Below are 24,081 nucleotides of genomic sequence, written 5' to 3'. Positions count from 1 at the left end.
AGCTGGTACAGCCTCTTTGGATGTCAGTGTGGCGATTTCTCAGAAAATTAGGAAACAACCTTCCTTAAGACCCAGTAATACCACTTTCGGGTATATACCCAAAGGAAGCTCAATTGTGCCATAAGGACATGTGCTCAACTATGTTCATAGCAGCTTTGTTTGTCATAGCCAGAACCTGGAAACAATCTAAATGCCCCTTGACCAAAGAATGGATAAGGAAAATGTGGTACATTTACCTAATGGAGTACTACACAGCAGAAAAAAATAACAACATCTTTAATTTTGCAGGCTGGATGGAGCTAGAAAACATTATTTTGAGTGAGGTAACCCAGACCCAGAAAGGCAATTATCACATATACTCACTCATAGGTGGTTTTTATTTTATTTTATTTTTTTTGGTTTTGGTTCTTCTAGACAGGGTTTCTTTTAAACATAAAACAAAGAAAACCAGCCCACAAATCACAATCCCAGAGAACCTAGACAACAATGAGGACCTTAAAAGAGACTTACATGGATCTAATCTACATGGGTAGTAGAAAAAGACAAGATCTCCTGAGTAAATTGGGAGCATGGGGACCTTGAGAGAGGTTTGAAGAAGAGGGGGGAGGCAGGGAGGTGAGCAGAGAAAAATGTAGAGCTCAATAAAATCAATAAAAAAAGTTTAAAAAAAGAAGGGCTTTGTCTTTGAATGGGGAAATCTGGAGCCGAGCTTGTATGCTGCTTAGTGAAGTAATGAAAACACTGAGAAGGGATAAGCAAATAACTGTAGTCAGAGGGAACGGAAAGAGGGGAGAGCTTAAGATGGCGTGTCCACCTGGGAAACTAACACAACTGTGACACGATACACAGGGAGAGAGGACGCCTACCCGGCTTGCACTGCTCATGGTGGCTTTCTTATGTTATTATTGTAGATGGAACTGTCTGGGTCAGGAGGTTCTGGTGGCGATATTTTCACTGTGGAAACAATGGAGTGTGTCAGCCTGTCAGCACTGGCGGTTCAAGGGTCTGGGATCTGAGCTTTCTGTATAGTCAAGCCAGATAATTATTAAACCACATTCTGTTAAATCTTGGTAAATGTATACTTTCTTGTTACTTGAAGGCAGTTCCTATGAACGTATTTGGTAGATTTACTCATTACTGGAAATATTTTTGTCCCCCTCTAACCTTATGTGTAGGGCAGATCTAGGTCAAGGATCCTGACCTTCTAAGAGATAGACCTTGGTCTATTGAAACTTTCAGAGTTTATGTCAAGCCAACGGCTGGGTCCTTTGCCATTCGTTGTAATTTGTTTAGGTTACTATTTGAGATGCGCTGGGGTCCTACTTCCCTCTGCATGAGCTAGAGGTTGCTTCAGTTTATATCAGAGAAAACAGGGTGTTATGTAGCTTCTAGGAAAAGAGAAAAAAGTTCTGTGTGTTAGAATATCACCTTGATATGTCCTGCATGACGTTTGCAGGAAACTCGTGTGGATCTCCTAGAATAATAACAGCTGACCTCCAACTTCCTTCCGCTAGCGAACATCCATCATTTCATTACCTGTGCCACAGACCTAGATACCTCTGTGTGTGTCCTTTTTCCGGCTAGTGGTCAAGGATACCTGGCCGAGATTTTCTCTGCTCCAAGATGGATCTGGGGAGAATATGTTATGCTGAGAGGAAAAACGCTATATCGCCACTACAGCTTCACTGTTAAAATGCGCTAATGGATAGAATAACGTTTAGAGAGCCATGATCTTTTTTCTAGTGGAAGATCTTGCCTTAACTGCCACTGACTAATCAGGATGGTGGTTCCTGAAGGAAGGGACACATGTAGCAAATTCTTAAAAACAGCAGTGACATTTGCCAAATTAACTGGATCTTCCTTTCATAAATATTTCTCTGTATAAGGTTTGGTAGCTTTATGCCGCAATAAAACTTTCAAAATTGGGTTCAGTCATCTCAAGCCCAATGTTGCTTTTACAGTAATTTTATGCAATATCTGTATCCTTCAATGCCCTTTAAACAACAATCATAGCATCTTCACCATAGTAGAGTCCATCCTGAGAAGCTACTCTCTGGGCTGGAGAGATGGCTCAATGCTTAAGGATCACTAGCTGCTCTTCCAGAGAACCTGGATTTGATTTCTCGCACCTACATGGTGGCTAACAACTGCCTGTAATTTCAGTTTCAGAGGGTCCAAACCACTCTTCTGCCTCCATGGGCACCTGGTATGCATGACACACAGAAATACATATATACACACAAGAAAAAAAACACAACAGAGTCTTTAGGAAAAGGAACTCTTTCTCTCTATAAGAAGAGTATATATATTCATATATATATATACACACACACACATATAATATAATATAATATAATATAATATAATATAATATAATATATAATCTTACAAAATGAATTGTTCTCTTCCTCCAGTCCTGTCTCTATAAATGTTTTACATTTGTACTTAGCATGACTGTGAACACAATTTCGTGCATGTTAATGACATTTAATCATTCATAAGTTGACCAATCATTAACTTTTATGTCTTCATTACCCTTGTTTTAACAGTTAGTAACTTTTGTCAGAATAGAACTTCTAAACTAAGGTAGTTAGTTTATCACTGTTAATTTTGAGCCTTAATGCAACAACTTTTAAACTGAAGCTTATTTGTTACCAGGTTAAACTTTAAGCCATAAGTATAGTCCACGAGAAAGTGGGAACTTTATTTGTTTTTCAGTTATGAAAGCTCAGCCTATAACTTAGGTTTGTTCCTAACTAACTCTGTTTTATGTTGATTTTTAAAATTTAATTTAATTTCATTATTGAAATTACCTGGCGCGAGCGAGAATGAAACACGGAACATGCAACAAACCCGCTTAGGAGTTTATTAAGGGGTGTGTGTGTGTGTGTGTGTGTGTGTATGTACAGGCCTGGTGAAGGTCGGTATGCACAGAGACAGAGCTGAACATGGCGCCTCCAGCTTTTAAGGGTTGCCTAGCACATGCACACAGGGGATGACGTGGTTACTTCATACAAAGATGATGGAGTCACGCAGTTGTGTCAGATTCAACCATGCCACATGTGGGTTACTGCAGGGTCCTTTAAGATTCCCTGGGGCTGGTAGGCACTTCTGCCTGGGGGCTCATGTGTGGCCCTGGAACCTTGAAATGTCAGCCATATTGCAGCTGAATTACAATTATGTTCTTTATTTTACATTCCAATCATTGTTCTCCCTCCCTTCCCCCCTCCCATTGCTCCTCCTACCCCTCCCAATACCCTCCACTCCAGTCCACCTCCCATCCACTCCTCCCTGTGGATAAGGGCTCCCATAGGGAGTCAACAAAGTCTAGCACAATAAGTTGGGGCAGGACCAAGCCCCTCTCCCCTGCATTGAGGCTGAGCATGGCATCCCACCATAGGGAATGGGCTCCAACAGCTAGCTCATGCACCAGGGATGGATCCTGGTCCTACTCCCAGGGTCCCCTCAGATATCCAAGCTTCATCACTGTTTCCCACATATGGAAGGCTCAGTTCAGTCCTATGGAGGCTCCGCAGCTGTAGGTCTAGAGTTCTTGGGTTTCCATGAGCTTGCTTCAGCTGTCGCTGTAGATTTCTCCATCATGATCTTGACTGCCCCTCCTCATATCTTCCCTTCTCCCTGGAACTTGGTCTGCATCTGGTTCCATCAGTTACTTGATGAAGGCTCTATGATGGTAGTTGGGGTGTTTACCAGGGAAAGGCCACTTCAGACATCCTCTCCACTATTGCTAGTAGTCTTAGCTGGGGTCATCCTTGTGGATTCTTGGGAATTTCCCTAGCACCATCTTTCTCCCTAACCCCATAGAGACTCTATCAAGATTTCTCATTCATTGCTTTCCTACTCCGTCCTCCCTCTTGACCATCTTGTTCTGTCATGCTCTCATTCCCCTTCCCCTCCCCTTTACCGTCCCCTTCACTCCCTATTTACCCAGGAGATCTCATCTAATTCCCCTTCCCAGGGCAATCCATGTACCCCTCTTAGGGTCTTCCTTGTTACCTAGCTTCTCTAGAACTGTGGATTGTAGCCTGGTTATCTTTTGTTTTACATCTAATATCCACTTATAAGTGAGTATATATCACGTTTGTCTTTCTGAGTCTGGGTTACTTCTTTCTGAGTCTGGGTTACTTCACTCAGGTTGATTGTTTTTCTAGTTCTACCCATTGCCTGCAAATTTCATGATGTCATTGTGTTTTTTAACAGCTGAGTAATACGCTAATGTGCAAATGTACCACATTTTCTTTATCCATTCTTCAGTAAAGGGGCATCTAGGTTATTTCCAGGTTCTGGATATTATGAATAATGCTACTGTGAATATTGTTGAGAAAGTGCCCTTGTGGTATGATTGAGAGTCCTTTGGGTATGTGCCCAAGAGTGGTGTTGCTGGGTCTTGAGGTAGATTGGTTCTCAATTTTCTGAAAAACCACTGTACTGATTTCCAAAGTGGCTGTATAAGTTTGCACTCCTACCAGCAGTGGAGGAGTGCTCCCCTGACTCCATATCCTCTCCAACATAAGATGTCCTTAGTACTTTTTTATCTTAGCCATTCTGACAAGTGTAAGTTGGTAGCTCAGAGTCGCTTTGATTTGCATTTCCCTGATAATCAAGGATGCTGATCAATTCCTTAAATGTCTTTCAGCCATTTGAGATTTTTCTGCTGAGAATTCTGTTTAGCTCTATACCACTTTTTTGTTTGTTTTGTTTTTTGAGACAGGGTTTATCTGTAGCTTTGGAGCCTGTCCTGTCCTGGAACTAGCTTTTGTAGACCAGGCTGGCCTCAAACTACAGAGGTCTGCCTGTCTCTGCCTTTGGAGTGCTGGGATTAAGGGCATGAACCACCACTGCTCAGCTTTATATCACATTTTTAAATTGCATTATTTTGTATTTTGATTTCTAGTTTCTTTAGTTCTTTATATATTTTGGAGATCAGCCCTCTGTCAGATGGGTTGGTGAAGATTTTTTCCCACTCTGTAGTCTGATGTTTTGTCTTATTTACTGTGTCCTTTGCTTTGGAAGCTTTTCAGTTTCAGGAAGTCCCATTTATTGATTGTTGCTCTCAATGACTGTGCTACTGATGTTATATTTAGCAAGTAGTTTCTTGTGCCCATGTGTTCAAGGCTACTTCCCACGTTCTCTTTTATCAGTTTCAATGTAACTGGCTTTATTTTGAGGTCCTTGATCCACTTGGACTTGGACTTTGTGCATGGAGATAGATATGGATCTATTTGCAATTGTCCACATGTTGACATCCAGTTATGCCAGCACCATTTGTTGAATGTGCTTTCCTTTTTCCATTGAACTATTTGGCTTGTTTGTTAAAAATCATGTGTTCATAGGTGTGTGAATTAATGGCAGGGTCTTTAATTCGATTCCGTGGATCCACATATTTGTTTTTATGCCAATATAGATGTTTTATTACTATAGCTCTATAGTAGAGTTTGAAGGGGTGGCAATGCCTCTGGAAGTTCCTTTATTGTACAGGAGTGTTTTAGCTATACTTGATTTTTTTTACTTTTCTATATGAAGTTGAATATTGTTCTTTCAAGGTCTGTAAAGAATTGTATTGGGATTTTGATGGGGATTGCAATGAATCTGTAGATTGCTTTTGGTAACATTGCCATTTTTATTATGCTGATCCTACCTATTCAAGAGCATGCGAGAGCTTTCCATTTTCTGATAGCTTCTTCAGTTTCTTTCTTTAGAGACTTAAAGTTCTTGTCATACAGGTCTTTCACTTATTTGGCTAGAGTTACTCCAAGATATTTTATATTTATAGCTATTGTAAAGGGGGATGTTTCTCTGATTTATTTCTCAGCCCATTTATTATTTATAGGAAGGCTACTGAATTTTTTTTTTTTTGAGTTAATCTTGTCTGCCATACTACTCGAGATATTTATCAGTTGTAGGAGTTCTCAGATAGAGTTTTTGGGGTCACTTATGTATCTTATCATATCATCTGCAAATAGCGATACTTTGACTTCTCCTTCCTTTCTAATTTGTATCTACTTGATCTTCGTTTGTTGTCTTATCACTCCAGCTAGAACTTCAAGATAGATACGGAGAAAGTGGACAGTCTTGTCTTGTTTCTGATTTTAGTGGAATTGCTTTGAGTTTCTCTCCATTTAATTTGATGTTGGCTGTTGGCTTGCTGTAAATTGCTTTTTATTATGTTTAGGTATGTTCTTGTATCCCTGCTCTCTCCAAGGCGTTTATCATGAAGAACTGTTGTATTTTCTGGAAAACTTTTCAGCATCTAATGAGATGATCATGTGGCTTTTTTCTTTCAGTTTCTTTATATGGTGGATTACGTTGACAGATTTCTGTATGTTGAACCAACACTGTATCTCTGGGATGAAGCCTACTTGGTCATGATGGATGATTTTTTTAATGTGTTTTTGGATTCAGTTTGTCAGTATTTTATTGAGTATTTTTGCATCAATGTTTATAAGGGAGATTGGTCTGTAGTTCTTTTTCTTTGTTGCATCTTTTTGTGGTTTGGTTATCAGGGTAACTGTAGCCTTGTAAAAGAAGTTTGGCAATGTTCCTTCTGTTTCTATTGTATGGAACAATTTGAGGAGTATTGGAATTAGCTCTTTTTAAAAATTCTGGTAGAATTCTGTGCTGAGGCCATCTGGTCCTGGGATTTTTTGGGGGGGGGTGTTGTTGGGAGACTTTTGATGACTGTTTCTATTTCTTAGAAACAGAAGGAACATTGCCTAGATCTGCCGTCTGCCCATCTACTTACTCATTTATTCATCTGGACCTAGTTCTGCCCTTTTGTCTCTATAGCTGCTGTCAACTCAGCCTGAAGCCTGACTCTACAACAGCCCTAATAGACCCCTCAGCGCAGTAATTCTCAGTCTGTGGGTGGTGATCTCTTTGGGGAGGTCAAACGACCCTTTCACAGGGGTTGCCTAAGACCACCTGTATATCAGGTATTTACACTATGATTCACAGCAGTAGCAAAATTACATTATGGAGTATCAATGCAAACAATGTTATGGTTGAAGGGGTCACCACACCATGAGGAACTGTATCAAAGGGTCACAGCTTTAGAGTGATTGAGAACCTCTGGTCTAGCAGGGGCAACAGCTCAGGTTGGTTCATTGTCTGCAAATTTATTTCTATTGGGTTTTCTGCTTCTTGGGACTTCTGAAACCCCCTGAAGTCTGCTGTGACCCCTTAACTCACGAGAGTCACTCTATAATCTCTCTCTCTTTCTCCCTCTCCCTCACCTTCTCCCCCCCCCACACACACACATTCTGTGTGTGATGTGTAATATGTGATCTGAGTGTTAACCGTAGTAAATATATCACAATTAAAGGACCCCTGCTCACCACTGTCAGGACTATCAAGAAAAGCCGATGTTTCTGGCAAATTGCTGCTGTTGAAACTGTGGTCCCTTGTGTGTTTGTTTATGGTTATTCAATAAATTCTGCTTTGTGCAAAGGCCAACGCATGCTCATCTCTGTTTCTGACATAATATGCCCAGGATTTTTGTTGTTGGATATTTCTGTCCCCCTAGTCAGCTCCCAACAGTTCCCAATTAACCACACAGAGGTGTCTTGTTAACTGTAAACATTTGGTTGATAGCTTAGGCTTGTTACTAACTAATGCTTATAACTTAAATTGACCTTGGCCTGTATTTCTTGGTACTTTTTTTTTTTTTTTTTGCACAGCAAGTTCATCTTGCTTCTTGTTAGGGTCCTGGCGATGTCCCCCAAAAGACCGCCATCCACATATGCAATCAGCCAGAGCGTTTATTGTAGCACATGCATGTGGGGTTGCTCACCTGTACAAAATGGTGAGAGGGACGTGAAGGCTTCTTTTAGGAGCAGCTATAGGGTAGTTAGGTAATTTTATTTATGATTGGCTTAAGTGAGTGGCAATTATGTTAGTATATTCCTAACTGGCTAGGGCTCACAAAGGCTGGCTAAGGCTTCAGCTTTTCCATTTTGGGGCAGACCTGGACAAGTTCCAGGCTGTGTTCTTCCTTGGCTGCTGTGGAGCTGTTGGGAGCGGCTGGCTCAGGCCTAGAATACCTTGAGCTGCTGTTGGGGTCTTAAAGATTGATTGTCCTTTGTTCATGACTTCCTCAGAAACAGCCTGCTCAGTTGCAAGAAGCAGGGACTGGGGCCTAATTTTTAACTGAGTTATTTGGAGCCTGTCATGATATTTGCCTGGCTTCCTCGCTTCTCTCCAGGTCTCCTGGCGACCCCTCTCTTCTTCCTCCCAGTGTTGTCCCAGGCTGCTTCTCCTGTTTAACCTCTTCATGCCTACCTCTTGGTCATTTAGCTCTTTATTGAAGCAATGAGAACAACGCGTCTTCACGGTGTACAAAAAGATTATTCCACAGCATGGGAGAGGATAGGAGAAAGGGGAGGTAGGGAGGGGAGCAGAGAAAAATAGTTAACTTTCTTTAACAGTTTAATTTGTTAACATTGCATATGTGTGTCTTTCCGATTTTGATCTTCAAGAAGGTAAAGAAGCACCAAAGAGCCCTGCTGAGGATGCTAGTGTACCACATTGTCAGGATCTCAGAGCGAGAGGACGCAGCGGATGCTGAAACACAGAAGAGTAGATGCTGATGTTACTGACTTGTCTGTGCTCACGGAGACAGCACAAAGCAATTACAGCATCTACCGTTTAGGAGAGAGAATGGCTCACCCATCTCCATTTCCCAGCTCAACTCTTGTTACTGCCCTTTCTCTTACAGACACTAAAAATATTTGTAATGGAGGCCAGCAAAGAACTGTCAATCATGAGATCTGAATGTAGCAACGAGAACCAGACAGTACGGGAACAGACAGCCCTGAGCTATCATGCCTCGGTTATGGGTGCATTTTACCCTGTGAGCTCTCGCCACTCTTGAGGTGGCCACTCACTGGTCTGGTGGGAACTGGAGTAGTAATTCTGTTTTCTAATTGTGAAAGGCTGTGTGAAGACAGTCATTGGATTACATTTTAAATTGAAATGTCAGTCTTTTTGTTGCTGTTGGTTTTCTCATCAACTGAGGTGCTATGCTCTTAATAATTTCCAAATTCTAGTCATTGAGAAGAAGAGCAATGCACATTGTGCTTTATATATTAGCAAGTTCCCTAGAGTACAAAGCATCCTAAATCCGCCATTCTAAAACATTCATAGTAGGGAAGTTTGCTCATCTATTCTCCCTTTTATTTGATCTTTTAAGCAAAAACTTATTCCTGAGCAGTTCTCACACTTGAGGTCTTGCAATTGATGCTGGCGTTGGAGATAGAGATGTGATATCCAAGAATTCACCTGACAATTGAATTACCATTTACTGTCACATGTCATCATGAGGGTGGCAGAGAGCTGAGTGGGAGCATGGACTCTTTATAACACTTTGACAGAAAGTCATATGTATATCATCACACCCAGGAACATCTTGTGTACACACACACAAGTGTGCATGTGCGCGCACACACATACACACACACACACTCACCCCATTCACACAAATACTGACCAGTTTTCCTCTCGCAACAATTTGAATGCTTTGTTGATTTTTTCAAAAGGCAGCTTGTGGGTTATAAGAGCATCTATGTTGATTTTCTTTTGTATGTAGTCTGTTACTAGTTTAGGGATGTCGTCTCTGGTTTTATACCCTGTAGAAGGAAAAGACAAAAGTAACAGGATGTGAAAAAGATCAGAGCTGACTGAAGGCTCCCACAATTGCCTATTTCTAAAATTATCGAAGCCGTTCCCTCCATTGGTCCTTTTCCTAAGTGTCAAAGCCAATGGTGTGTTGCTAGCAGAATCCAGTCACTGACAGCACTGTAATAGCCAGGGCTACAGAAGAGCCCTACTACTTATGCTCTCATGACTCTCACCATAACCCATGTGCCTAAAGCTCTCCATTGTCTTCAGGGCGCCAACAGTTTCCTGCAGCTGATTGACCTGGGTTGCCAGACTCCTGTCCTCTGAGGCTCTAACATCAGCTGGAAGGTGAAGGTGGCAGGAAGTGGTTAGTGTCCTGGAAACAAAGGGCAGCTGGGGAGGGGGGGGTGAGGGGCTCTGAGCATGACTGCCCTGAGTCTCTTATTTCTGTCTTCCCTTTCACAGAGGAAGAGGAAAATTCTAGCATAGTCTCATTGACGCTCACACACCCAAAGACATAAGGATTTCCCAGAAGGCCTCGCCTCCTAAAGGGCCACAGAACCTCTTGGTAGCACCATTCTGGGGACCTCTAACTTACAGACTCGGCGGACATTCAGCATCTGTACTGCAGAAACAATACGGTATCTGACTACTGCATAATTAATTGATGTGCAGGGTTTTCACTAACCTGGAACCTGTCAGAATAGCAACAAACAAAGGGGCAGCCTCTGCAGAAGATTCTTTTATCTATATTGAAATAATTCCTCTTTTTTAGGGAACGAGTTTTATGAATTGGTGAGATAACTGGCTGTTAGTATCCGGCATGCCTCAAACCTTTGCACACGCACACACACTTGGTGTCATTAATAGATTAGGATACATACACAGCACAGCAAGAAGGCACACATGGTGTTTGGGAATAAGGCACTTTCAAATTTCAACTTTGGGATTGGAGTCGCTGGTAAAAATCAAGGCCAAAAATTGAGGTCTGGAGATCCGAGAGCCAGGCATAAGGCTGGTCAATCAGATACCTGGAGCCAAACACGTTCAGGTTTCCAGAAGTTATGTGGAATCCTAGGGTCCTTCTAAAAGCCTGGAAGAGCCTCTAAGGGAGCATAGTGCCTGGCAGGAAACAGACCACAAAGCTTGCAGGATGTCAGGCTCATGAGAGGAAGGTGGCGAAGTATCTTGTCTGAATAGAAGAGAGATTGGAACCAGTGGCCCAGTGATGGCTCAGCAGGCAATTCTCCCTTCGCTGTTTACTTCCCAGCTTCTGTCTTACTGAGTGGGTACTATTCTTGCTGCAGACCATATAGTCCTTTGTGCTGAGCCAGAAGGCTGTATCTGATATCCCTTAGCAGCCACAGACATGGGTCTGCACTCTGTGGCACACAGTTGAGGTCATCTTGGCTATCTAAAACTCATCGCTTCCTATTCGATGTGAATTTCAGTTTCTTTTTCCTCTTGCTCCAATAAAACTATCCTGACATGAGCTGGAGAGATGACTCATTGGCCAAGAGCACTTGTTTCTCTTCTAGATGACCTGGGTTCAGTTTCCAGCATCCACGTGGCCATTTACATCTATCTGTAACTCTAGCCCCAAGAGAGCCGATACCCTCTTCTAACCTTCAAGGGCACCAAGCACACAAGAGATGCATATACATACATGCAGGTAAAATACACGTAAAAGAAAAAATGTATCGACAAAGCAAAACAAACCTATTTTTGTGAAAGTTAACCACACACCACACACACACACACACACACACACACACACACTGACAGCAACAAAATGGACAAAGATAGACAGTTAGCTATAAAGCAAAAGCTGAATCATTTGTGTTTAGTATTCCCAGCATTAAGTTACTTCCTAAATAGTGCGGAGAGCACAGCCCACCTTGCCATTTTCTGATACACTGTCTTCTACTTCTTCCCCTCTTCCCCACTGTCCCCTCCGAGGAGCATGCAGAGGATTCTGGGAAGAGAAAGAAATGGAAAGGCTTACCTCCCATAATAGAAGATTTCAAGGTTCTCCCTGGGAGAAGCACCATTGGGTCAAAGGAGAGCTGTGAACCTGTTGGAGCAACTCCCACAATCACACACACTCCATAGCTCATATTGCAGGACTTCAACGCTGAGACCTAAATGTAGACACAGAATGGTTACTATCTCAGCAGCTCTGCATGTAACTTGTAGCAGGCCTGGTAGAAATGAAGGTCTTCCAAAGAAGCCTTTGACCCTCAGTCGGATCAGTAGACTACTAAAACAAACAACCTCAAAGAACCCATGAACCACAGGCTAGGAGAGGAAAAGGGCACCAGCCAGCTTGGGCATTTGTCTCCTGGAGAAAGATCTCAGCTTGCTATCCCACCTTACAGGATGAGACTGAAGTGCAGACAGGACTGACCAAGGGCGTGCGGGAACAAATCTTGGCCAGGACTGCTCAGATGCACGTATCTGTTTCAACTTCGCCCTCACTTTACGACCTGTAATATGGACTTGGAGGCTTCACTGGGTCCTTCCCAATGTGGCCACATTGATTACATCTTCTTCTTCTTGTTTTTACTTCCGATTTTTAATTTGGTTCTTTAAATTGGCTTACTGAGGGTGGGGGGCCAGGCCACCTTGTGGCGCAGGTTGTGTCCTTCAAGTTTGATGACAATGCTAATGTGTGCTTTCGGGGAATATGTGGGAGACATACTATGATCAAATAGCATGCTTAATATGATGCCTAGAGTAGCTATTTAAATTCATTAAGATATTATTAACTAGCTAGGAAGGCTGATCTACAGATTAAATGGGATAGAATAGGCTACTAGCTCAGAACAGTGCAAGGCATGCCAGTGTGCTCAAAAAGGCTAGGTAAAAATGCATAGCCCCTCATCAAGACTGGACATATAGAGCCGATCTTAGTATGCTGGAGGCCCTTGGTTCAATTTGCAACGACACTTCCAAATAAAACAAATGGCAGTAAACTACTAACTTTAGTAAGTTAGTGTATTCGCGAAATGTGCTCAAGACACATACCATGGTTTCAATGAGGCCGATGGCCTCAAAGGCAAAGTCAACACCCACACCTGTCATTTCCATCACTACGTCCTGGACAGGCTTCTGGAGCTTTCTAGGGTTGAGACAATCAGTGACACCCAAGGCTCTTGCCCGGCGAAACTTCTGCTCATTGATGTCAACCCCGATGATTCTAGAAGCACCAGAAGCTTTGCAGGCCATGACAATGGCAGAACCGATCCCTCCGAGTCCAAAAACCATGCAGGTGGAGCCAGGGGTGGCCTGCAGATTCAGAGGTGATCTTGTGTTAGTAGGAAATGAAGAGGGGGCGGGGGAGGCCTCTTTGGTTTTGTCCATGACCGAAGGAGTCTTCCGGCCATGTGGCTCTCCGTTTACCCTGTAGACAGTCACTGAAAACAGCTCAAATGTGTCCTTACCTGCGCTGTATTAAACACAGCTCCAAAGCCTGTCGGCACCTCACAGCTCATGACACAGACTTTATCCATGGGAGCAGCAGCATCGATCTTCGCCACAGCAATTTCATCTACCACGGTATACTCCGTGAAGGTGCTGGTCCCGTAAAGATGATAGATTTTCTTCCCTCTGCAGGTAAATCTGCTGGTTCCATCCAACATTAATCCCGTCGGAGAGAGAATACTACTCCCCAGACCGAGCAACAAAGGAGAGAAATGAAAAGACGTTTTCAGGACTGAGTCAACCCCTCTCCCGAGGAAAGCAAATGAGGTGAGAAGTCAAAATGGGAACTAACTTCTCTTTCTCACAGAGGTTGCCCTTCGGGTGGAGGCAGTAGATGCATTTTCTACATTCTGGAAGCGGAAGCATTAAAACTTTATCTCCTGAGGAAAAAGAATAGAGAAAGTTATGTCAACTCAGGGGGGACCTGGAATACAGTCAATACCATTGGGAACTGGTTAGAGCAGATGCCATCAATTTGTTGCAGAGGAGCGGCGGCATGGTATTTGAAGTTAATTATCATTCCACTCTGGGGTAAAAAATTCAATTTTAATATAAATAGACCTGCAAGATTAAAAAAAAATTTCAGATATTTGCAACTTGTGGCATTGAGGTTCAAAGACAAGCGGTAGCTACATCTAAGAGTGAAATCAGTCTTTGCGGTATACAAGGCTTGTCTGTTTGGCTCAGTGTTCCAGGAGAAAAGTAGAATCTGTGCTTACTGATATTTATTGGAAGAATGAATCATACACAAGCTAAATTAGAACCAGCACTCGTTATGAGGTGATGCATCATACTAGAACTTGAGGAAAGGCGGCCTGTGCCCTTCATCCTATTCTGTCATTAAGCAGCTAAATTAATCAAAGGAATTGACTTTTTTCAGGGCATTGCTTCATAGGTGATTGAGATCAGTCTATGCCCTGCCCTGAGCTACTCTGTATCATGTAAAACAATGGTTTTCAGACGGATTGCCCCGAAAGATGACTTTACAAGCAGCTTTTGACTCCTTTTGGGAAAGGAGGGAACTGACTGCTCCTAGGACACCATACAGAGATCTCAGCCCTCATAAAGCCTTTGTTTATTGGCTTGTCTTTCAGTTTCCCAGCTTTCCCTCGTAGGTCCCCTGCAATGCTTTGCCTCCGTAACCTACACATATAACCGTTCTGTAGTTCCTACCCTCACATAGTCACAGATGTATCTACTGTGTGCTGTGTGCCATGTGGTCAGAGTTGGTATACGTAATTAGGATGGGAATGGAACAACTCACAGGTGCCTCAGCCAGGGCTTGCGATCAAGGCGATCAGGAACGCCTGGCAAGTTCCTGCCAACCAAACTGCTGTACTGTGTGAACTTACTGTTAGTCAGTACATCCTGACATCATGGGAAGGCACAGATGTGTTCACCCGTATTCCTGGCATAGCATGCTCACAAAATACGTAAAAGAAAACAAAAAAATCTATGACAAACTTTTTGTTAGAATAATGTGATGTTATCAAGTGTTCGAAACAGGAAGGTCTGTAGTGTGGGGAAAGGAAATACAAAGTCTAGGAGAAATTCTTAGACATGATACTACTCTGTACAATTGAAAACATTAGTGCAGACACACGTGTGTGTACTGAAAAGGGCTCATGTTTTATGTTTACCAATGTTGTGATACAGTGTATCTCTTGTAATTCTTAGTTTAATTTTGGGTGGACTAGTGTGAGATAATATTCATAAAGATGAATGGGTAAGAATTCTTTTAGGCTCTTGTCAAAAATAAAATTGGAAGAATATGAATATTCTATTTTTCCATGAGGGAATTGAACACAGCCTTGTGCAGGACAGCTAAGAAGGTAAGTGTCATATCCCTAAACTCCGTCTTCACCTGGGCTCTGAAACCCAGGTTGCCTATTTCTGTAGCTGATGTCTGGATGCAGATTAATGGTTTTGTCGACATATGGTGCATTTTGAGGTCTTTACGTTACCCCCGGGGAAGAGTCACAGTGGGAATTAGGACAGGAATTGGTGCTACATTGTAAAAAATGGAATCTACCTCTGGGCGAGACAGGTCCTTGACCCTCCCTTTAAAGCTAATACACAGGGCACAGCTGGAACCTGGCTAGGGAGCACCCACAAGAAACTGGGTTCATCTGAAGGTACGTGCCCTTCCTTTCTGGCACACCTGAAACCCAACACCATCCCTACCATACCCACCATAAGTTTGGAGTCTGTTTGCCCTTCTCAGACCGGTCTGGAAAGACATAGTTATTTCTTCTTTTTCTCTCAGATGCTGGCTGTATCCTAAGGACGCTCTCACACCCCATAATCAATGCTTTGAGATTCCCTACTCCTTTTTCTAAAGTTCCTCTCCTCGACCTGTGGCTGTACGTGCCCAGGGGAAGGGGGGCTGACCCCCATGCTGCCTCAGTTCAAGCAGCATAACTTTCCTTCCTTCTCTCCTCCACTTCCCCTCCCCCTTCCAGTTTGCCTGCCCTGGTTCTTCCTTTTAAGCTCCAATAAACTGTCTTCATGCTTCTGTTTGAGTCTGTTCTTTGTCCTAAAGCTTATTTGTGATTTTTCTTAAATTCTTTCATTAATAAAACTAAGAACTTCAAGAGAGGACCTTGATTTCCCAGTTACCATTTGATATCATATGATAGCTCTGCTGGGGCTCCGTGTGATTTCTGATAACACCTTTCCCCGCCTCTTAATTCCTTCCTTCCTTTCTCCCTCTCTCCCTCCCTTTCTCCCCCCCCCCCCTTTCTCTCTCTCTCGTTCTTTCAATTTATTTATTTATTATGTATATAGGGTTCTTCCCGAGTATATGCCTGCATGCCAGAAGAAGGTACCAGATCTCATTACAGACGATTGTGAGCCACCATGTGGTTGCTGGGAATTGAACTCAGGACCTCTGGAAGACCAGACAATGCTCTTAACCTCTGAATCATCTCTCCAGTCCTGCCTCTTAATTCCTTAAGTGACAGAAAAGCTAAACCTCTTCCTGCATCCCTGGATAGCATCAATATCGCGTCTAGTTACCTACCTGGCTTTACAGTAGTTACGCCTTGTCCGATACTCTCCACAAGCCCAGCTCCCTCATGGCCCAGGATGACAGGAAATAGCATTTTGTCTTTCCCTTCCAGGATGTGGCTATCAGTACCACAGACCCCGGAATATAAAATCTGAAAAGATGATTAAATACATTGAGATAAACTGACAGAAAGACAGACTCACTGTGTTCTCACGAATATGTGGATCCTGGCATCAGATCTTTATCTTTGCATGTTTAACTTGGAGTACTTGTAGGGCCTGGTGTGCTGGTTGGTTTTTGTCAACTAAATCAAACCTAATATAACTGGGGAAAGAGAAAGTTAATTGAGAAAAATTCTTCCAACAGATTGGCCTGTAGTAAAGTCTGTGGGCATTGTCTTGATTAATAACTGAGGTGGATGGGTCCTGTTTGCTGTGGGCCTTGCCATGCTGGCCTGGTGGTCCTGGGTTGCATAAGAGAGGGGCTGAGCAAGCCGGGAGTGAGCAATCCAGTAAGCAGCGCCTCTCCATGGCCTCTGCTTCAAGTTCCTGCCTTGATTTCCCTCAGCGTTGGCATGTGATCCGACAGGAGTAAAATGAGATAAATCCTTTCCTTCCCAAGTTGCATTTGTTCATTGTTGTATGTTATTTTGTCTGTGTTCTGACACACAAAGCTTGCCTGGCGATCAGAGGGAAGAGCCAGCCACTAGTTAACCCTAGAGGCGGGGCAGTGGTGTCACACACCTTTAATCCCAGCACTTTGGGAGGAAGCAGGAAGATCAGGACACCCTGGGCTAGATGGGTTTGAGCCAGTCTAAGAGAGAAACAGAGCCGAGCATTGGTGGTGCACTAGGGAGGTGGAGATGGATCTTGCTCCCCATTTGGTCTGAGAGTTTGTAGAGTAAGAAGTCTCTAGGGGCTGCTGCTCTGCTTCTCTGATGTTTCAGCTCTCACTCTAATATCTGACTCCGGGTTTTGATGAATAAGACCAAGGAGGCACATGTTTGAGGTCATCGTATGTTATCACAGCAATAGAATCTTAACTAATACACCAGGAAAACTAAAAGAAGCCCCTAGTGGGAGAGGGAAGAAAATGTTGTAAAGGAGAAGGGATAGTAGGATACAGGTGAAAAGGAAACGGGACTAATGAGTGTAAGGCCCGCGTTACTCTCTGTGGTACAGTTGGCGCTACTGTACCATTTGCGAGCCAGGCACGGACCTGGAGATTAAAGGAACACACAAGAGATGTGGGTCATTTGTGAGGAGAGAATGCCGAATGCCGTTTCTTCAAGCTTAGGAAAAACCTTATATACCTAGCTGCTGCACAATGAACATCCCCCCAGGCAGGTGGAAAATTACCAGGTCCAAGATGGAGTAAACAAAGGCCTATAGCTAATCACCAGGGGACAGAGGGAGCACAGGAACAAACAGGATGTCTAGCGGGAAATTGCAGCAAGATGTCTGGCCAGAAACACCTCAAGATGAATCCCGGGAGGAGGGGTAGACCCGTGGGCCCTAGAAGTGAGGAAGGAGGTTTAAGTGTAGAGGGAGATGGCAAGGTAGGGCAGAGTAGGGGGTGGGGCAGGGATAATTAACACTAGGATATTTTTAAAAGCTATATGGAAGTCTACTGTTTTATGAACTTCCTAAATGTGTGTGTGTGTGTGTGTGTTTCCCCCTAGATACCATAGGTTGCCAAATATTATTGCTAAAGGGACAGTGCCAGGTCTGGGGATATCTCCCCCGTGAGTTATCTGTCATGAGTGACTTGGAGACCCCCTCAAACAACACAAGCTGTGGTGATGGCTCCTGGTTGCTCACCAGGAACCTGTTGGTAAGCTCCTGCTACTGAAAACACCACAGTCATGGAAAAGTCAAGCGGGTGCTGACTGGGCTGCTTTCTCTGCGCTCATTTGCTTTCATGGTCCTGAAGGTTCTCTGTGTGCTGCTGGGAGAGAAAGGCCATCAACAGTTTTGTCTGCGAACTCTGCAAGCGACAATAACGATCAGCCTGGTAGGATGCACCCATGGGTGCAGGGGCGGCATAAAGGCTGCAGGGATCACCGACCACTTTCTCACTGCATTTCCGGCCCAGTCCACAGGAAGAAACACAGGCCTGGTATATAGATCTGGCCTAAACCCCATGATTGGGAGTTCATAGGCTCTAGAAACAGACCTATTCCTATTGTCTTATCGCTAAAGGGACAGAGTATCAACCTGCCCTCTAAAGACTCCTCGATTGGTGCCGGGGGCCATATTGTGGAAGAGGGGTTGGAAAGATAGTAAGAGCCAGAGGTTGAGGAAGACCGGGGAGAAACAGTGTCCTGTGGACATGACAGGACGGATGCACCTGTGAAGTCACGGCAGCTGTGGTCACCAGCACGAGATGAAGCCATTTAGCATCCCAGGAGAGAAGGGTTCCCAAGCTCATGCCTAGCTGAGGAACAACTGACAGTTGGTGGCTGCTACGTGAGCCAGTTTTCTTCAGGGGGATGGTCCTGGGTAGGCCAACCGTGCTCCAGTGAGTGGCCCACACCGTGCGTATGTGAGCAGCATGAACTGGTGCTGTGAGCCACGAGCATTATACAGTAAAAGTACAGCTGACAGATCACTAGCCCAACCCGCAAGTGTGCACCTTAGGGGAACCTGATTTGCAAAGCTTTGGGAACACCTATCTTTTGGATAGTCACTGTCAGTTCTGTAGAAATATTGTGAAGTCACGGGTTTCCCCCTCCCATTAAGGGATTCATTCCAGAATATCCCAGCAGTGGATAAATCATCCCGTAAAACCGACTTATCCTGCACTGGCAACTGGATGGCCTCTCCCACACCTTAGGGCCCTGGTGTGGAAGCATTCACTTTGTTCTCAGAGTCAAATCTACATAAATCCAACCCCCCATAATTATCCTTATTGACAGGACTTATTGGCAAGAAAGGAGCCCTAGGTAGGAGGCACTGAACAGAGACAGTATGTCTGCTCTTACTGATTGATAAACAGGTTTGGGTAGCCCTGAGTTCTTTAACAGGCAACTCAGGAGAGTATGACCTACTGGCCTTTGTTCTACCCTAACAAACTATTAATATTCCCTACTTACCTTCACCTTTCATTTGACCCAAAGTCTTAGTCTAGGTAATTAGCTGTTTGAACCTTTACCCCTTAAATGTACAGGACAAAAGCTTAGCTTGCTAAACCAGCCCCAGAAACCGGATTCAGTGAGCTGTTAAAGAAGAAAAAGGAAGTAGGGAGAGGATAGGGGTGTGGGCAGTGAATCCAAAAGAAGTTAAAGGAAGGGCAAGGGTGAATATGATCAAAACATATTGCATGCATGCATGAGGCTCTCAAAGAATTAATACAATTATTATATTAAAATACCTGCTCATAAAATTATTGAATCTTGCAGAGAAAAATAGGTTGCAACCTCAAGTGACATCATTGTGCCCACAGAACACAACACGTAGTTTCTCTTGTCTTCATAATTTTGCCCCGACTGCCTTAACTTGGCAAACACTAAATTCTTTCTGGCACTTTGCTACAAACTGCGGGATGTGGTCAAGCATACAGCAGGAACTTTAGGACATGTCTTGTTACATGAACTCACAGGGAGGGAAACCTGGGTAACATTTTGATGTTCCTCCTGAATTTACATGCCAAGCAGTAAAACAGTCTAAACCCCAAGCCTTTCTGTGTCAGCTTTCCCAGGCCCATCCCGCGTGCTGTTTCATGATACCAGCTAACATTGCAAAAGGGACCTGGAAAGGCCTTTGAAGCCATCTCCAAAGGTTCTTCTGCCCTATACAGCTTCCTTGCCTTTTCCTCTTTGCAACAGTTTTTTTTTCTCTAACTGTTCCAATTCAAAAGGTTACTTAGTTGTCCTCGGGGGCACAGATATGCCACAGCTGGATGGAGCTGGTGGCCAGTCGGATCAGTTTCAGACTGCATATTTCCCTTGGCACATGTTGACAGAGCTAACAAGTTTTATCTAGACATTCTCTTTATTTTTGTTATTTTTTTTTCTGGCCCGCAGAAATTGATCCTTGGAATGTTCCAAATTCTTTGTAAAGTTGCTCTTTCGCTTTGGCAATCTGCTCACTTTGATGTTATTTTCTTTATTCCTCTGGGCTCTTCCCAGATGGGAGATGTTTATCTGTGTGTTTTCTTGGTCTGTTTATTCAGGCCATTGATCCAAGCAGTTACCTGGCAGTCCCATCCCTCTCTGTCCTTTTGTTTACTTGATGCTTCTAGTTGTCCCAGAATCTCATCTCTCTTTGCCCTTTTGCTTGTTTGCTTGCTGTTTTCAAATACTCTCTCTGGTTGGTCTTGAGGGAAATCAGTCTAGTCTGGTCCACAGCTTTAGATCTGCAGAGATTCAGTGATGTCAGCGTGAACTATTAATTACATCTTTGCCTGGTTTTCTCTGTTGAGTTTGCTTCCGCTTGCTCACAGAGTTTCCAGGCCTCTTTTAAATGCTTATCACCAAGATCTTGGGTATGGTTTTGGTGTGGTTTGCTTCATGAGAGGTTCACATGCTAGGCTCTTGCTCCCCAGCCTAGCAAGTATTGAAAATCAGCAGTGTCTTCAATGAGTCAAGAGTGCTACCCTCATGAATGGCTTAATGTCTTTCTCAGGGGACAATGGAGAGGTTTGTGAGAAGATTCATCAGTTAAGAATGCTTTCTACTCCTGCAGAGAACCTGAGTTTGTTCTTAGCACTGAAGTTGGGTAGCTCACAACTGTCTGTCTTTCCAGCTTCAGTGTATTTGTGGCTTCTAGAGGGCACCAGCACACAAGTACACACACACACAGACACAAACACAAACACTTTTAAAATGAAATATATCTTTAAAATGGATTAGGTCTCATGGGATGCGTTAGGTCTAGCAGTCCCCAGTATAATAGCACGTGGAGGGAGGTAGTCAGCTTCAGATTCAGCCATGAATTCACAGCTTCTGTCTTTATGAAGAGAGAGACCAGGGGGGGTTTCCTCCTTCTTTCCACGTCCCCTCTTTCTCTCTCATAGAAAGATACAGCAAGAAGATGAGTATCTATCTATCTATCTATCTATCTATCTATCTATCTATCTATCTATCTATCTATCTATGCCAGTATGAGAGCTTTTATCAGAACCAGGCATGCTGGCTCCCTCATCTAGAAGACTTCCAGACTCTGGAACTGTGAGAAAGTAAATCTTCTCTAAAACACACGCATGATGGTATTCTGTGATGATGGCCAGAGCAGACCCTGGTGAGGTGGTCCTGTCTAGAGCAAACTTTTCCTGCAGTTAGAATGGCAGAAGAAGGTCGGTGATTAATCTCTAGAACTCTAGATCTGTCATACCTGGAGTGGAGAACCTCCCAGGGAACAAGTGTGGGAGGGGGGCCTGGGCCTCATAGCCACTCCCACTGCAGCAGAGCAACTGCTTTTGTCTGAGTCTCTTGTCTCCTGATGTAACAGAATATCACCGATGATGTCATTCTGACCCTATCGGTTTATTTGGCTCACAACTGTGGAATCTGGTGAATCTAAGACCATGGTCTCTCGCCCAACAAGGACCCACCTTCTGTTACAACATGGCAAACAGCAGGTGGATGTGTGTGGTATAAAGAGGTAGGTGGGTGCAGAATCGTGCTTTTGTTAGGAGCCTGTAAGTAATCTCTTCCTACAAGAACAGCTTTAATCCATTTGTGAGGGCCAAGGCCCCACGATCTACACACTTACTTCTTAGAGACATTCCTGGAATCATTATATTGGAAACCACACTTTAACACAAGTCTGGGAGGACACCTACAGCCACTGAATAGTTATATATCAGAATAGCTCTATAACTGTCAAAAAGTGAGCTTTAGGAACCAATAGTTGTGTTGATTTCCACTAATCTTGCTTTGTGTGTTTATGAGTTATGTGTGTGAATGAGCTTTCCTGTGTGTGTGTTTCCTGTGTGTGTGAGAGAAAATAGAAAGAGAACTTTCTGTGTGTGTGTGTGTGTGTGTGTGTGAGAGAGAGAGAGAGAGAGAGAGAGAGAGGAGAGAGGGAGAGAGAGAGAGAGAGAGAGAGAGAGAGAGAGAGAATTTTCTGGGTGTGTATGTGCTTGCGGTGTTTCTCTCCCCCCCCTGCCCACCCGTGTGTGTGTGTGTGTGTGTGTGTATGTATGTGTGCGTGTACGTGCGTGCCCGCCCACACATGCACCAGAGGTTGAAGTCCAGATATCTGTCCTCATTTGCTCCTCTATTTTTTGAGACAAGGTTCCCCACTGAAACAGAGGCACATCACTTTGGCTTCACTGGTTGACCAGAAAAGTCCGGGGGATTCTCCTGTCTCTAACTCCCAGTTACAAATGTATGCCTCTTGCCTGGCTTTTATGTGACTTTTTAGTATCTTAAAAATATTACCGACCACTTAGTATTTATCTGTCCTAGGTTTGTGACATTTTAACAAAATGCAACAACCTCATTATTACTAGACACTAATATCAATCTGTATAAATCATAGGAAGTCTTAACTCTCTTTAATATAGAATACCATTTGTTTCCTAAATTAAAAAAAAATCATTGTAAACACACACATATATGCATCCATATCTACTCAATGTATCACCAATTATATTTACCTTAATTCGGACCTCACCGGCCTTTGGTGGATCAACTTCAACCTCCTCAATGGAAAGGGGGGCATTGGTTGTCCAGACAACAGCTGCCCGGCATTTGATGACCTAGATGTATGCAAAAATGAAATGACGACGTGTGTTACTGCTAATGAACAAGAAACAGTGAGATAAGGAGTCCAGTTCCCATCTCCTACCCTGAGCAGCCATCCTGTTTGTCTCCTTTAAAGGCGAAAACAGTCTACTTATTCATTGGAAACAATCTCTTGTATATATTATGTTTTGATTAAAATAAAAATTTAAATAAAATGTTATAATATGAGTGAGTTCACATCCACACACATGTTTATATATATATATATATACATATATGTATATATATAAACATATGCATATACATGCTTTTAGCTCCAGAGAACTGATTGGAATTCTTCGTTGATTTCTCTGTATTTAAAATGCCACAAAGTACCAATGTTGGTTTATGAAGCCCAGTTCTGCTCTCTGAGCTTAAATTCCTGCCTTGTATTTTCTACCATTGCTTACTTACCTGGAGATTAGACTCTATCACGCAAAGAACCTGGTAAGAAAAGACTAGCAGCACCTTGGAAGTAATATGAGAAACACTGCCCCTCCTACTTCTCTAGCCCAGGTTCATCCTAGTGAAATAGGATATAGAACATTTAATTTGTCATTACAACTGACTTCCTCTGTGTTATAACATTGATTCATTTTAGTTTGCAAATCTCCAATCTTCGCTTTTCACTACTGATTTTCCTCTATTAATAGATATTTTGGAGATAAGTATTTAAACATACTCTTGATAAACTTTGCAGGATTGATTAAGTTGCTTGTCTCTTTAACACAAAAATAAAGGGAAAATGGGAACACAGCCCCCCCCTCCACTATCCCTAATTATGCAATTCCCAAAATTTTGGAAACTCATAAGGGACAGCATATGCGCAGTGCAATGGATGAGCCTCACCCTGGGAAAGCTACCTCTGTGATCACAGTATTCCCTATTGGGGCTAAGTTTCTAAGCTGTTTCTTTAAATGATATCAGTTCTTATTTTATTATGATTTTCATAGAGATTCTTCCAAAACTGATTTGCAAATTACCAGGAGTTCTTCCTTTATGCAAAGCATGCTCTCAACAGAGCCTTAATTAGCAAAGCATATCTACTGCCAATTATGACTGTCCAGGAGACTGCATTCCAGGAGCTAACCCTGACTTACACTGCTGGGTGTTTTCATGGTGAGGCTGGCTTGCTCCATCTTTGCTTCTGGCGGGTTCAGAACTGAGGTCCTCTCCGTCTCTAGTGCTCACCTCCTGAACTGAGCACTGATGTCTTCTTATG

General features: G+C 43.2%; 1 protein-coding gene and 1 long non-coding RNA gene across 2 annotated transcripts in view; one reads left to right on the top strand and one right to left on the bottom strand.

Moving 5' to 3' along the window:
• Positions 1-8,555: 8,555 nt before the first annotated feature.
• On the bottom strand, positions 8,556-23,998 carry LOC130889315 (alcohol dehydrogenase 1-like). Its single transcript, XM_057792945.1, has 9 exons — positions 23,960-23,998; positions 22,733-22,834; positions 16,142-16,280; positions 13,412-13,499; positions 13,080-13,299; positions 12,664-12,924; positions 11,642-11,777; positions 9,506-9,644; positions 8,556-8,580 (listed from the first exon to the last, which is right to left on the bottom strand). The coding sequence occupies exons 1-9, from the start codon at positions 23,996-23,998 to the stop codon at positions 8,556-8,558; spliced, it is 1,149 nt and encodes a 382-aa protein (XP_057648928.1).
• LOC130889316 (uncharacterized) overlaps positions 13,353-24,081 on the top strand; it is a 154,701-nt gene continuing 143,972 nt past the window's right edge. Inside the window, exon 1 of the long non-coding RNA XR_009058541.1 lies at positions 13,353-13,386. This is a non-coding gene — a long non-coding RNA (uncharacterized LOC130889316). The remainder of the gene's footprint in view (positions 13,387-24,081) is intronic.

The sequence above is a fragment of the Chionomys nivalis genome, chromosome 18 (assembly GCF_950005125.1).
Source record: "Chionomys nivalis chromosome 18, mChiNiv1.1, whole genome shotgun sequence".
Lineage (NCBI taxonomy): Eukaryota > Metazoa > Chordata > Mammalia > Rodentia > Cricetidae > Chionomys > Chionomys nivalis.
This window is presented reverse-complemented; position numbering and strand designations above follow the sequence as displayed.